This window comes from Salvelinus namaycush, chromosome 19, assembly GCF_016432855.1.
Source record: "Salvelinus namaycush isolate Seneca chromosome 19, SaNama_1.0, whole genome shotgun sequence".
Lineage (NCBI taxonomy): Eukaryota > Metazoa > Chordata > Actinopteri > Salmoniformes > Salmonidae > Salvelinus > Salvelinus namaycush.
Window position 1 is genome coordinate 43,269,979 of NC_052325.1, and position 16,118 is coordinate 43,286,096.

Below are 16,118 nucleotides of genomic sequence, written 5' to 3' on the forward strand. Positions count from 1 at the left end.
TCAGACATCCCAAGAATACTGCTGAACTGAAACAGTTTTGTAAAAAGGAATGGTCCAAAATTCCTCCTAACGTTGTGCAGGTCTGATCCGCAACTACAGAAAACATTTGGTTGAGGTTATTGCTGCCAAAGGAGGGTCAACCAGTTATTAAATCCAAGGGTTCACATACTTTTTCCACCCTGCACTGTGAATGTTTACACAGTGTTTTCAAAAAGACACTAAAACATATAATTGTTTGTGTTATTAGTTTAAGCAGACTGTGTTTGTCTATTGTTGTGACTTAGATGAAGATCAGATTACATTTTTTTACACCAATTTATGCAGAAATCCAGGTAATTCCAAAGGGTTCACATACTTTTTCTTGCCACTGTAGGCTGTCCCCAGCCGAACGGCTATACAGGATTCACACAAAGAGTTGCCTGTATTGCGGGACTACTGGTCATTTTGTGGCCACCTGTCCACTAAAAGACCAGGCTCACCGGTAGGAGCGAGTACTCTAGTGGGCCATACGGAGAACTTCCCTTTCCCCTTACTCACACTCCTTTTCATGCCATCTTGCTGTGGGGGAACCAGTCAATCTCTCTGGGTACTCATCGACTCTGGGGCCGATGAGAGCTTTATGGACGCTACCCTGGCGTCCGAGCTGGGCATCCCCACTCAGCCCCTCTCCATTCCCATGGACGTTAGCGCTGGACAGGCGCTCTATAGGCCGGGTCACCCACAATACCACCCCCATCAACCTCCGTGTGTCCGGGAACCACAGCGAGGCGATCCAATTCCTGCTTATTAAGTCTCCTCAGGTTCCCGTGGTATTGGGATTCTCTTGGCTCCAGCGACACAATCCCCTTATTGACTGGTCTGCTGGTGCCACCATGGGCTGGATCCCGTTCTGCCACGGTTTTTGCCTGAAGTCAGCGCAGCCTGCCCTGGGACGTCTTCCTGGGGGCTCGGAAGTTGCCCCGGACCTGTCCGGGGACAGCCCCGGACTTCGCTTCCGCCGCACCGACCCTATGACTGCGGGATCGACCTTCTCCCAGGCACCACTCCGCCCCGGGGACAACTGTACTCTATCATGTCCGGAGACCTACATTGAGGACTCCCTAGCTGCAGGGTTCATCTGTCTTTCTGCCTCCCCCGCTGGCGCAGGGTTCTTCTTTGTGGAGAAGGACAAAACTCTGCGCCTGTGCATCGACTACCGGGGCCTCACCAACATCACGGTGAAGAACCGCTACCCCTACCACTCATCTCCTCGGCCTTCGAGCCGCTCCAGAGGGCCACCGTGTTCTCCAAGCTGGACTTACGGAACGCCTACCATCTGGTGCGGATACAGGAAGGGGACGAGTGGAAGACTGCCTTCAACACAGCCAGCTGTCACAATGAGTATCTGGTCATGCCATTTGGCCTTACCAACAACCCCTGCTGTGTTCCAGGCTCTGGTGAATGATGTTCTCTGCAACATGTTGAACCGGTTAGTCTTCATCTACCTCGAAGACATCCCAAGAACATGTGCTCTACGTCCGACAGGTTCTCCAACGCCTTCTGGAGAACCAGCTTTTTGTGAAAGCAGAGAAGTGCGAATTCCATCGCTCCACCATCCCCTTCCTGGGTTACATCATAGCTGCAGGGAGTGTACAGATGGATCCCGGGAAGGTGAGAACGGTGGTGGATTGGCCCCAGCCTTACATCCAAAGTGCAACTTCGACGTTTCTTGGTATTCGCCAACTTTTAGCGCCGCTTTATCCGGGGTTACAGTTCCCTGGCTTTCCCCCTGTCTGCACTCACCTCTCCCAAGGTTCCGTTCACGTGGTCCCCAGCTGCTGATTGTGTGTTCCGGGATCTCAAACACCATTTCACCACAGCTCCCATCTTGGGTTCATCCTACGATGTGGGGAACTACGATGTGGGGAATCATGAGCTTCTCACGGTGAAAATGGCATTGGAGGAATGAAGGCACTGGCTGGAGGGGCGGAACAGCCGTTCATTGTGTGGACAGACTACAAGAACATGGAATATCTCCGCAACGCAAAGCATCAATTACAAGTTAGCTAGGTGTGTCCTGCTTTTCACCCGGTTCAACTTCTCCTTCTCATACCGACTGGGATCCAAGAATGTCAAGCCGGATGCGCTGTCACGCCGCTATAGCCCCACGGCTACACCCCTGGAACCCGAGACCATCCATCCCACCTCGTGCCTGGCGATGTCACTCAGCTGGGGAATAGGGAAGCAGGTTCGTGAGGAGAAGCATTCCCAGCCGAACCCCAGTGGGGCCCAGATAACCGGATGTTTGTTCCTGACGATGTCTGCTCCTCGGTCCTGGAATGGGCCCACTCCTCCAAGCTTGCCTGCCACCTGGGACCCTGACCTTTGTGCAACACCGCTTTTGGTGGCCTACCATGGTTCCTGACATCTCCGCGTTCATCGCGGCATGCACGATCTGTGCGTACAACAAGACTCCCGGCAAGCTCCGGCTGGTCTCCTGCATACTCTGCCTGTTCCTCATTGTCCCTGGTCCCACATATCCCTGGACTTTGTCACGGGTCTCCCCCTGTCTGATGGCAGCACCGCTATCCTGACAGTAGTGCACCGGTTTTCCAAAGCCGCCCACTTCATTCCTCTCCCCAAGCTACTCTCTGCCAAAGAGACGGCCCAGCACACGGTGCAGCACGTCTTCCGGATCCATGGACTCCCAGTGGACATGGTCTCCGTCCGGGATCCTCAGTTCTCGTCCCGGTTCTGGAAGGCGTTTTGCACACTCATTGTGTCGTCAGCCAGCCTGTCCTCCGGGTTCCACCACCAGTCCAACGGTCAGTCGGAGCGAGCCAACCAAGCCCTGGAGACGACTCTTCGCTGCCTGGTCTCCGCCAACCCCACCACCTGGAGCAAGCAACTACTGTGGGTGGAATATGCCCGTAACACCCATCCTTACTCTGCCACGGGTCTCTCACCCTTTGAGTGTTCCCTGGGTTATCAGCCCCCACTCTTCCCGGAGCAAGAGCAAGAGGTCGGCGTACCCTCAGCCCAGATGTTTGTCTGCCACTGTTGTCGTACCTGGAATAGAGACTGATTGATCGGCTCTTCTCAAGACCACCTCCAGGTATCGACTACAAGCGGACCGCCACCGGTATGGTCCCGGGCAGAGGGTATGGATGTCCACCCGAGATCTGCCCCTCCGGGTGGAATCCTGCAAGCTTCCCTACGGTTTATTGTCCCTTTCCCAATCTCCAAGATACTTAGCCCCTCTGCTGTTCATCTTCTGTTGTCCCGTACCCTCCGTATACATCACACTTTTCATGTGTCTAGTATCAAACCCATGTCTCACAGCCCTTTTTCTCCTGTTTCCAGGCCCACCCCTCTCCCTCCCCCCCTGCCTACCCCTCTCCCCCTGTGTTCTCTGTTTGTCTGTTGCCAGTTAGTTTTGTTCGTCAAGCCTACCAGCGTCTTCCCCTTGCTGCCGTCTTGTTCTAGTTCCTGTTTTCTAGTTTTCCAGGTTTTGACCATTCTACCTGCCCCGACCCTGAGCCTGTCTGCCATTCTGTACCTTATGGACTGATCTGGATTACTGACCTCTGCCTGGCCTTGACCTGTAGTTTTCCTGTTCTCGTAATAAACTTGTGTTACTTCAACACTGTCTGCATCTGGGTCTTCTCCTGGAACGTGATACTGTGGGGTTCCACAGTATTCCCCATAGCTATAATGCGTTTGGTCCAATTTAAAGGGGGCAATCAGCAGTTGCTACATCCATTTTTGGATTGATAAATTAATTATATGTACCCATTTGATACTTGAAGAATATAACTTACATTTCTCATGAGCTTAGTTCAACTGTCTTAACCCATCAGAACCCTAATTATAAGCTTGGTTTACTCCAATGTTTGTAAACAAAGTAAATGTAAATAAACACTATAGCCTCAAAACATGGTTTAAACTATAATTTTATATAATGGCTGGTCAGTCCTTGCATCCATTAGCACTGTCTATGAATTTGAGAGTGGTTACTCCAACCAACCCCATCCCTCAGCCTTTTACTGCAACAGGGGCTGCTCATTTCACCTTTAACTGACTCCAAGAACAGGAAGTCGCACTCGTCTCTCGGATAGGGAAAGCGAAAAAAGAGGAGTGATCAGTGAGGTGTCATAAAAAAATATATTCCATAACAACAACAATGGCACAACGGACGGTATGACAAAGTTGTTTTGGTAATACTAGCTAGGTAATCACTTTCCTAGTTCTGGTGCTTTTTCGTAGTAGACTCCCTGCAAAGAAGCGTGAGAAGTTGTTATTATTAGGGAGAAATGGCGGACGGCGGAGGCTTCGAGTTGGGTGATGTTGTCGACCCACCCATTGCGCCGAATATCATCTGTCCCCTTGTCACCGTTTCTGACCTACCCAGCCCGACAGCTGCAGGTAAAACACAACACGTTGAATGTTTACACTGTTCTACCACCTAGCTGTGCAAGAGAATACAGCTGCATTAGCATTATTGTGAGAAACTAGATGTATTCTCAGTAAGCTGGCTGGGCTATTTGTGGTTACAATTTGCGTTGCATAGGCCTGCGTAATTACGCAAACTATAGCATGTTAGTGAACTATATCGATTTGAGCCCCTTTAATCACTTAATTTATTCGTAATTCACTATTTAATCTAGGAAATGTGTACATCAATGACACATCAGGTCAATATGTGCATGCATGGATGGTGTGTAATTTATTTATAGTCGCTATACAACGTAGTGGAAATGGTAGGCAAATCAGTTAGCACAGCATCATCTGATCTGGGTATTTGGAGCTTTAGCGTTGCTCTTTCTCGTCCAGGCCGTAACCTGAAGGAATGGCTGCAGGAGCAGTTCAATAAAAAGCCTGAAGAACAGAGTGAGGACGCGCTGCTCCACAACGCTGCTTACGTAGGAGACCTGGATACTCTGAGGAACCTGCTGCAGGAGGACAGCTTCAGAGAGTGAGTGAAGGAGGGAGGCCACTGGGCCTTACTGCACACTATCTACCCCCATCTCCAACCTGTTCTGTACCCTTCTTACTTCCCACAATGTGAATATCCTATGCACATACTGTATTTAGCAAAGTCAGAAAACCACTATCTTACCCCTTTCATATCCAACACAGTCATATTCAAGATGTAGGCCTATTGCAAGAAAATCCCTTCCACCCTTCTGTATCTCTCTTTAGTTTGTAAATGTGTGTATATTGGAAACACTTTTTAGGATACGGCACCATCTGCAATACCGCCCCTTTATTTAACAGCGTCTTGACAGTTAAAATAGTCTACTACAACTGGTATGAGTTCTGAGCGAACATCTCCTATTGGCTGTCAGGCGGATCAACGAGAAGTCTGTATGGTGCTGTGGTTGGCTGCCCTGCACCCCTCTGCGCATCGCTGCCACAGCCGGTCAAGGGGCCTGTGTGGCCTACCTGATAGGCCAAGGGGCCAAGGTGGACCTAGTGGATGTGAAGGGTCAGACGGCCCTCTACGTGGCGGTGGTCAACGGACACCTGGACTGTGTGACCATCCTCCTGGAAGCTGGAGCTGACCCCAACGGCAGCCGCCACCACCGCAGCACTCCTGTCTATCACGCTGCACGGGTAGGCAGGGTGGACATACTCCAAGAGCTCATCAGGTGAGTGCTTTAACTTTCCATGCCAATTTAGTTTATTGAATTGGATGGAATGAAGGAGGCTATAATGGCTATAGGAGGGGTCATCTGCTAGTATTTGTTGATTGAATTGCCTAGGACCAATAATGGAATCGGGGCTCATTTTTCTTGGCGAAGGAAGGAAACCAATACATTCTGAAAAAACCCTATTGTCTTATTACACAATTATTCTCCATTACTTTTGTGTTATTGTCTGATTGATCAGTGTTGTTGTCTGTTCATAACATGTCCCATCACCATGGTCGTGTTCAGTAGTGCACGCAATGGAAACCGCGAAAATTAGCTTTTCTTATTGGACAGTCAGGCCCTCCCTGTTTGTCAATATTTTTTTTCCCCTATGGTGCCTAATCAACACGACCCATCCCTCCAGGTTCCATGCCGACGTGGATGTGGACCAGCAGCTGGGCGCCAGGCCCCCGTTTGGTGCGGCCCGCACCCTCACCACACTGGTGGTGTGCCCGCTCTACATCAGCGCCGCCTACCGCCACCTCCACTGCTTTAGCATGCTCCTGGCGGCCGGCGCCCAGCCGGACTACAACTACAACGGACCAGTGAGCCGCGAAGCGCTAGCAAAGGGTTTGGCCTCCTGCCTGCTGGATGCGGTGCTGAGACACGGCTGTGAGGCGGCGTTCGTCAGACTGCTGCTAGACCACGGTGCCGAGCCCAGCCTGGTACCCTGGGAGCAGCCCCGCCGAGAGGGAGCGACCGCCGGGGGCCGAGAGAGGGTTGACCCCGAAGCCCTGCAGCTCTACTTGGAGGCCAGGAGTGAGTAGAGTTCCATCCCCCAACCTTCACACAGCACCATTATATTTACATTTTAGTCACTTGGCAGACACTCTTATCTAGAGCCATGCGGCGCTATGATATGAAAAGTCACAGTAATAATAATGGTAGTAGTGGGTTGCGTGTATGAAGAGCATCTTTATTTGTTTGTATCTATTTGACTATTGCCTATGAGTTTATTGAAAGCTTACCGTCGCAACATGGCAGAAGTGTTTACCTGAAATGGTAAATGTACATACATATACTTCCAAGATGGCGTAGCAGTGCATACGTGGTTTGTCGTCCTCTCGTGTACTTTTGTATTTTTTGTATTTTTTTGTACATATTTCAATTTATTTTCAATCTCTTTTCCATTTTTTATTAAATATACCTTCCGGTAACCCACCTGACCCAATGTGACACGGACCCGCTATTTCTTTAGACCTTACTTGCACATCATCATCTGCTCATCTATCACTCCAGTGTTAATTTGCTAAACTGTAATTACTTCGCTACTATGGCCTATTTATTGCCTTACCTCCTCACGCCATTTGCACACACTGTATATAGACTTTCTTTTTTTCTATTGTGTTATTGATTGTACGCTTGTTTATTCCATGTGTAACTGTGTTGTTGTTTGTGTCGCACTGCTTTGCTTTATCTTGGCCAGGTCGCAGTTGTAAATGAGAACTTGTTCTCAACTAGCTTACCTGGTGAAATAAAAAAATACTGTAACAGCAACATACATTGCACACATCACAAATGTGAAATTAACACTTGCCGATACCTTTGCGGTCATAGACATTAAACAAAATGTATTTGAAGAGTTTAGTTCCAAAACGCTATATCCACCAATTTTTCACATTTGTGTTTTTTCATCAAATTATTTAATCTGGGTAACTTTGTGTGTGTTCTCAGATGTTTAATTCCTAGATTTGAGATGTTTATTAAAATGGGTTTTGTTGCAAAACACTATTTATCCGTCGTTTAGCTGGAATGAAATATTTGTATTCTGTATATTTGACTGTGGATATATGGTTGTCTCATCTTAAGATACTGTAAATGAACTTAACTGTAAGTCGCTTTGCATACGAGCATCTGCTAAATGACTAAAATGTCAAATGTCAATATTTTACATACAAATCTCATATCACTCTATTGATTTATTGTTTTATATTGATGTCACAAATGTATATATTGATGTCACAAATGTATAATTTGTACAGTTCTTTATAAAAAACAATGAAGTTATCACATTTTACTGTGTAAAACCCATCAGTACTACTTATTCCTCCGAGAGTGAGGCGGATATATGGCATTTTGCAACAAAACATGATTATTTGTCTCTGAAATGAAACCATCAAGTGGTTGATTTCAATCAAATACATTGCATTCGGAAAGTATTCAGACCCCTTGACTTTTTCCACATTTTGTTACATTACAGCCTTATTCTAAAATTGATTTTTTTTTTTAATTATCCTCAGCAATCTACACACAATACCCCATAATGACATAGCGAAAACAGGTTTTTAGAATTTTTGCAAATGTATTAAAAATGAAAAATAGATACCTTATTTACGTAAGTATTCAGACCTTTTGCTATGAGACTCGAAATTGAGCTCAGGTGCATCCTGTTTCCAGTGATCATCCTTGAGATGTTTCGACAACTTGATTAAAGTCCACCTGTGGTAAATTTAATTGATTGGACATGATTTGGAAAGGCACACACCTGTCTATATAAGGTCCCACTGTTGACAGTGCATGTCAGAGCAAAAACCAAGCCATGAGGTCGAAGGAATTGTCCGTAGAGCTCCGAGACAGGATTGTGTCGAGGTACAGATCTGCGGAAAGGTACCAGCGTTGAAGGTCCCCAAGAACACAGTCGCCGCCATCATTCTTAAATGGAAGAAGTTTGGAACCACCAAGACTATTCCTAGAGCTGGCCGCCCGGCCTAACTGAGCAATCTGGGGAGAAGGGGCTTGGTCAGGCAGGTGACCAAGAACCCGATGGTCACTCTGACGAAGCTCTAGAGTTCCTCTGATGGAGTGCTGCATCTCCCATCTCCACAATCAGGCCTTTATGATAGATTGCCCAGACGGAAGCCACTCCTCAGGAAAAAGCACATGACAGCCCCCTTGGAGTTTGCCAAAAGGCACATTGACTATCAGACCATGAGAAACAAGATTCTCTGGTCTGATGAAACCAAGATTGAACTCTTTGGCCTGAATGCCAAGCGCCACGTCTGAAGGAAACCTGGCACCATCCCTACGGTAAAGCGTGGTGGTGGCAGCATCATGCCGGCGGGATGTTTTTCAGCGGAATGGACTACGAGACTAGTCAGGATTGAGGTAAAGATGAACGGAGCAAAGTACAGAGAGATCCTTGATGGAAACCTGCTCCAGAGCCCTCAGGACCTCAGACTGGGGAGAAGGTTAACCTTCCAACAGGACAACGACCATAAGCACACAGCCAAGACAATGCTGGAGTGGCTTCGGGACAAGTCTCTGAATGTCCTTGAGTGGCCCAGCCAGAGCCCGGACTTGAACCTGATTGAACATCTCTGGAGAGATCTGAAAATAGCTGTGCAGCGATGCTCCCCATCCAACCTGACAGAGCTTGAGTGGATCTGCAGAGAAGAATGGGAGAAACTCCCCAAATACAGGTGTGCCAAGCTTGTAGCGTCATACCCAAGAAAACTATATGCTGTAATCACTTCCAAAGGTTCTTCAACAAAGTACTGAGTAAAGGGTCTGAATACATTTACATTTACATTTTAGTCATTTAGCAGACGCTCTTATCCACAGTAGAGTGCATACATTTTTATTACATTTTTACATACTGAGACAAGGATATCCCTACCGGCCAAACCCTCCCTAACCCGGACGACGCTATGCCAATTGTGCGTCGCCCCACGGACCTCCCGGTTGCGGCCGGCTGCGACAGAGCCTGGGCGAGAACCCAGAGACTCTGGTGGCGCAGCTAGCACTGCGATGCAGTGCCCTAGACCACTGCGCCACCCGGGAGGCCTGAATACTTATGTAAATGTTATATTTCAGTTTTTTGCACAAATTTATACAAACCTGTTATTGCTTTGTCATTATGGGGTAATGTGTGTAGATTGAGTGGGAAACAACTATTTCATCCATTTTAGAATAACGTTGTAACATAACAAAATGTGAAAAAAGTCAAGGGGTTTGAATACTTTCCGAAGGCACTGTTACATGTCTGTCATTGAACAACCCCATGCCACGATTAGATGGTGAAAAAACACATCTCTTTCAGAAGTTCTTCAAAAAAAGAACAGCTAATTTACAAACATTTCTGAAAATGGATATATAGGGTTTGGAATTAAACTCTTAATTTACGTTACTTATTGATTGATTTTACATAACTAGCCTCGTGGAGAACCAGGCTTCCCTAATAAGGTAAGCCTGGGGAAGTCAATAATATAAAGTGTCTAAAAAGGGTTGGAGACCCAGTGTAAATCAGTGACGCCTGGCAACACTCAAACCCATCAACTACCTTGCTTGGTCTGTGTGAAAAGTTTCCCACTCAGTCTCATACAGTATGTTGCCTGACTATAATAATTTATCTTGATACGTTAATAAATACCTACTGTGTTCATTTTGGCATGTTTAACTGTCTAGAATATCCATTGTAATGTGCGTAGACCGCAGACTAACTAACAAATAATTGGTAGCTAACTAGCTACCCACGAACATTGATTATTATGTTACAAGCTTGTGATTACTTTATGTAGTTATCTTGTTTAATCTCTATTGGTCAAAGGTAATACAGTAGCACGGGAGTGTGCACTGCTTCTCAAATGTACATTTTCATGCGTTATCCACACTCGTCCTCACACGAACCTCTTAAATAAAACGTCCACGGAGTGACACACGTCATAACACGTGTGTTATGTTCTTGAAATGTACAATAAATGCGGCGCTCCAATGTAGCCGTTTCGGCTAATACAAACATCTCCAGACTTCCAAAGGAGCGGCGTGACAACAACGTGATTTGGAGGTATGGTAACATGAGACTAGTACATTACATATACACACAATATTTTACATATCTGCACTAAGTATTTATTTTCTTTCAAACTCATTGATGACAATATCACCATTATCTTACGGTACTATCAACCAGAGGTATGGACTCGAGTCACAAATATGATGATTTTAGACTTGACTTGACAAAATCAAAAAAGGCTTGCAACTCGACTTTGACTTTAACACCAATGACTCGTGACTTAACTTGGACTTGTCTTTTGACTCAAACTGACTTGATAAGACCAATTATTAAAAATGACGCTATTAAAAAACGGGTGCAGCGCATCAACTCTTAATGGATTACAGTTTGAATCGGACAGCAGCCAATCAAATTGTGCCAGTGGAGAAAAAGTTGCGCGTGGCAGCGCAGAGGAACGTCGGCGGGTGAATTCAAACAGCCCTTGGAAAGATCATACCCCAAAATATTATTTTTGGATATAAAGACTACGCTGTAGTCAACAAAAAATCGATTGCAACTTGCCAAACATGCGTGAAGAAAATGACAGACGGAGGCGCAACAACTTACAACTTTGTTTGACATTTGAAGCTGCACAAAGAATGGTAAGTTGTGACTAATATAGCCGACAGCTATATATAACTTTGCTTGTGTAGCATGTAGGCTAACGTAACGTTAAATCAATGAGCCTCCACACAGTCAGTGCGGGAAAGTGATCATTGCACCCAAGATTGAGCTACAACTCGCTAGGCAGTTGGTAGCTGAATTTGGGGAACGAGGCATCCCTGCTGCTGTCAACACAAGATGGAACTCAACACTGAGACAAGTGAAGGCAGTTATCCAATGTGACCATCTAAAGCTCTATCATATTATAGAAAAGACTGGGTACAAGGAGTTGTTCACAGTACGGGAGACATCCTGAAGCCTTTTGGAGAAGCCTCAGATTTGACACAGGGGGAGAAGATAGTCACAATCATTTCTGTTCCCTCTGTTCTGTCCCTGAATCACCACCTGGAGCAGCGGAAGCCTCAAGTCCATTTCCTGAGCGGCCTGGTCAGAAGTCTCCAGGCATCCCCGAACAAAAGATTTATTGGAATCTAAATCAATGTGAAAATGGCCAGGACAAGATGGAATCACTGCCCCCTTTTCAGATCCAGTCTAACTCAAAGCAGCTGCCTTGGATCCGTATTTTTCTCTGATGTGGGTGAAGCACCATGTGCTGGTCAAGGAAGAGGTCAAAGAGGAGGTGGCACAAAGAGTAAAAGGTAAATATTATTGAGTTTAATGTAACTTTTTCTCATAAATTTTATCCAATTGACTGCAACAATAATACTTGTTCAGTTTAACCCACTGCATCACCAATACTCTAATACCGGCCATTTGGTTTCTGCTATGCTTTAACATGTTTTGCCAGAACTGATTCTGCAAGATGCCGCAGGGACTGAGCAAGCTGTGCCTCTTGTTGATGAGGAAGAGTGAGAGGACCATAGTCTTGGACAAGAAAAAGGGCTTTTTGCAGGACACTGTAGGCAGAAGAAAGCTGTTGGGACCACTACAGCTAAGTCACTACCTTGACATATGCGAAGGACAAAATGCCCTCTTGTTCTGGGCAATGAACATGAAGGCTCTTCCTTCACTGTCCCGAGTGGCCATCAGGGTCTTGGCAGTGCCTGCCTCCAGTGCTCCGGTGGAGCGTGTCTTCAGCCATGGTGGCATCATACTGCGGCCTCATCGTGCACAAACGACTGACAGACTTTTATCGAATTTGGTCTTTTGCAAATGCTATGCATCATAGGGCCCTGAGATAAGAGAAAACATTTAACTGTTTATGCATTACACACACACACACACACACAGTCTCCATGTTCAGGTTTTATCTCCCATCTTTGTGATCTGTATTTTTCTCAGACTATCAGGCCAGTGTTCAAATTGTAGGCCTACTTGAAGTTCAGTAGCAGTTGTTTTGATGTACCTTTTAATAAATGATTGTAACTTGATGGCAGGATTGTTTTAGGTGTCTAAAATATATCTGGATAGAGACAGAGAGCACTACAATATTTTGTTTTTGTTGTCGTATTGATGTGTCTTTCTCATGGCTACCCATGTATTTCCATGGAAATATAAAGTTTATTTGGAAAGTAATAAATTATATATATTTTTTTGAAAGCATTTGTGATTTGTGTAAATGTAATATACTAACTATTACTCTTGTTAAAAATATGAAATGGTATTACATTTTGTGAAGAGCACATTGTGACTTGTTTAGGACTCAAAACTCAAAGTTTAGGACTTGAGACTTGACTTGGGACTTGTCAGTCTTGAGTGCTAAGACTTGAGACTTATTTGTGACTTGTAAAACAATGACTGCTATCAACATCTGCGTTGCTTGCTGTTTGGGGTTTTAGGCTGGGTTTCTGTACAGCACTCTGTGACATCTGCTGATGTAAAAAGGACTTTGATAACACATCACATCTATCAGATTACTTCCTTGAAATCTCATGACTTTCTTACTTCTATGAAATGAGGCTAACTTCCTCTAGCAGTTTCTCGGATCCATGGACCTACCGGAAACTGGTGTATGTTGAAGAAAAAAAACATACGGAACTGCTGACAGGTCAGCAAAGTTTGGCATAGTGTGCACTAGCCATAAAATTAAATGGAACATAAACCACGTTTCCATCCACAGTTTTTATGAGAGTAAAGCCATACCGTATTTTATTTTAATTTTAAACACCAGCTGTGATGGAAACCGGAATTTTCTGAACAATTGTATAAATGCTGACAGATAATTTGTTCGTTCAACATGTTGGGATCTTTTTGTGTTGATAAAATTAATTATGCGAGAAATTAAGGTGGAAACACCTTTATGCACAAATATTGCTATCATATCGAAGTAAACTTTTCAGGAAATATCGTTTGCCGTTTGACAAATGAAAATAATATCCATAATTATCTCATGTAGACTAACCTATACCCACACTGTACAGTATCTGCTGTTGGCTAGAGCGCACATGCCAAGACCAGAGTAGGCACATTTGCTATTTAACGCAACAGTTTTTGTGACAAACCTATGAGTAGAGTGGAAAATGCGATGGAAACACATTGAACTTCAGATTTTTATTCGGTACATGTTTTTGGGTGCACTATGTCATCGCACACTGATTTTTATCCGCACATCACACACTGATTTTTTTTTTTTGACCGTTTGGTGTAAACACCACTGGTGAGAAAATGCACTTATTTTCTATATGCAGATTGTAGAATATTCACATGAAAATCTGTTGTCAATTGGATGGAAGTACAGTATGCTGTTGTCTTTGCATTTCAACATGTATGACATTCATGTAGGCTACTCCCATGCACCTTTGGAAGAGTTTTGTAGATTTATATGATATTTTCTCATACTTGCCATCAGATTATTGTTGATGTGTATCATTCAAGTTTAATGGAAAATGTGATGTCAGACTGTTAAAATGTGTCTTTATCCTGTTGATAACAAATTCCTTATTTTTTCCCCCAGGATGTCCTCGTAGGCTGACTTACCAATGTCGGATCAGTATTAGGAAAGTGATGGGGAAGCATCGGCTAAAACACATCCCTTCTCTACCGCTCCCGGACCCCATTCAGAACTTCCTGCTTCACCAGAACTGACTCTGGCAGGCCTTGCCTTTGATGATCGTTATGCTATTATGAACAGTGACGGACTTACCATTAGGCAGAAGAGGCAATTGCCTCAGGCTTCACATCATAATCAAGGGGCCTCATGAGCTGGGCATAATTTAAACAAATAAAACGAGTAATCTTTTTGTTTATTTCTCAGCTTGGGCCCCCCCCATTCTCTGCTCGAAGGCTGGATTGCTCAGCTCATTGCTCTCATTCTTTCTCGCTTCAGTAGGTTGGTTCAGCAGCAGCAAAATCTGCAGGAAGCTTCAAAGTTGCAAAAGAAATGGGGAAGGGGGGTTTTGCCTGGTAATGGTGCCACATTGTGGTCAAAAATGTCTCCAAAAAAGTAAATGAATCCATATAGCTGAATAATAATGAATAATAGATCAATAATTTATTTCTATACAAATACACTAAGTGTGCAAAACATTAGGAACACCATCGCTTTCCATGACATAGACTGACCAGGTGAAAGCTATGACCCTATATTGATGTCATTTTTTAAATCCACTTCAATCAGTGTTGATGAAGGGGAGGAGACCGGTTAAAGAAGGATTTTTAAGCCTTGAGACATGGTTTGTGAATGGGCAAGACAAAAGATTGAAGTGTCTTTGGGGGGTATGGTAATGTAGTTGATGCCAGGCGCACCGGTCTGAGTGTGTCAAGAACTGCAACGCTGCTGGGTTTTACTCGCTCAACAGTTTCCCATGTGTATCAAGAATGGTCCACCACCCAAAGGACACCCAGCCAACTTGACACAACTGTGGGAAACATTGGAGTCAACATGGTCCAGCATCCCTGTGGAATGCTTTCGACACCATGTAGAGTCCATGCCCTCACGAATTGAGGCTACTCTGAGGGCAAAAGGGGGTACAACTCAATATAAGGAAGGTGTTCCTAATGTTTTGTACAGTGCATCAGAAACGTTGTTTATTGCTTGTTTGCTGTGACGAAGCCTCCATTCTCTGTATGAGTTGCTTCTTGACTTATTTGCATACCTTCCACATAATTGCAATAATTCCAAAAACATATTTATTTTCTCTATAATAGGGCTTTATGTACCACCTACAAAGTGATCTGCAACTAAAGCAATATCTGTTTCCCCCTTCATCCCGTCTTCTGTCTTTTTGCAGAACAACAGAGCGCGATCATTTATCTTTCTCACACCCGCTTCCAATTTCATTTTCTTTGGAAAGCACATCTTTGCCTCTCATTAGTCCTGTTTATATCTGGCACTAACATGGGTTTTGTGTCCTGATCTTGTTCAAATGTACATTTTAATGCGTTCTCCACACTCCTCAGTTCACAATGCATCTTTTAACCCCTGTAAATCTAAACCGTTAGGGGGGGGGGTTAAGATGGTCATACTATGGCTCATTTAGCTATTTGATTTTTAATTTTAGGACCCCTTTAGGTATAAAAATATATATATATTAGAACATCATTTGATAAAATATAGAATTTTGCGGATTGAATAACAATTATAACAAATTAAAAAATTCAAGAAAAAAGAAATCATAGGGAACAAGGTTTTGAAGTGCCTGTCCTATATCTAGGTGATATAAGGAAGCTCAGGATATTTTTTAAATATTTTTTTTACACATTTAACCCCCTTTTTGGGAAGGTACAAAACTACCTCAATACTTCCATTACATTTTTTTTTTAAACGGTACCGGTTACCTTATGACGAGTCCCGTGACAAAGCGGGGGAACACCATCTTGTTCATGAGTTTCCCCTTTCCATAGAGTGGTCATAATAGTTTGGAGGCTACAGACGTTTTCAAGAGAAGAACGATTTTCGGGATGTCTCATAGTCTGACAAATACCGCTGTAGCTCTGCCGCCTTCCACAGCAGATGCCATAGGTGGCCTTCTCTAGCTTAAACTGACAGGTTTTGATGGGGATTTTTTAATTATGTTATTTAGAGGTCATCGTGCGGGCATATTGATGAGACTACGGCGACAAGTGAATAAACCGCCCCTACCCTCTGTTCTATTGGTGAATGTGCAATCGCT

The 16,118-nt window shown here is 44.6% G+C and overlaps 1 protein-coding gene and 1 long non-coding RNA gene across 2 annotated transcripts; both read left to right on the plus strand.

Moving 5' to 3' along the window:
- Positions 1-4,087: 4,087 nt before the first annotated feature.
- asb1 (ankyrin repeat and SOCS box containing 1) lies at positions 4,088-14,838 on the plus strand. Its single transcript, XM_039015049.1, has 5 exons — positions 4,088-4,404; positions 4,813-4,954; positions 5,328-5,630; positions 6,037-6,431; positions 13,961-14,838. The coding sequence occupies exons 1-5, from the start codon at positions 4,293-4,295 to the stop codon at positions 14,089-14,091; spliced, it is 1,083 nt and encodes a 360-aa protein (XP_038870977.1). The 5' UTR covers positions 4,088-4,292; the 3' UTR covers positions 14,092-14,838.
- On the plus strand, positions 9,620-12,539 carry LOC120064460. The gene is made up of 3 exons (XR_005478601.1): positions 9,620-10,455; positions 11,461-11,705; positions 11,855-12,539. It is a non-coding gene; the product is annotated as an uncharacterized LOC120064460 (long non-coding RNA).
- Positions 14,839-16,118: the final 1,280 nt, after the last annotated feature.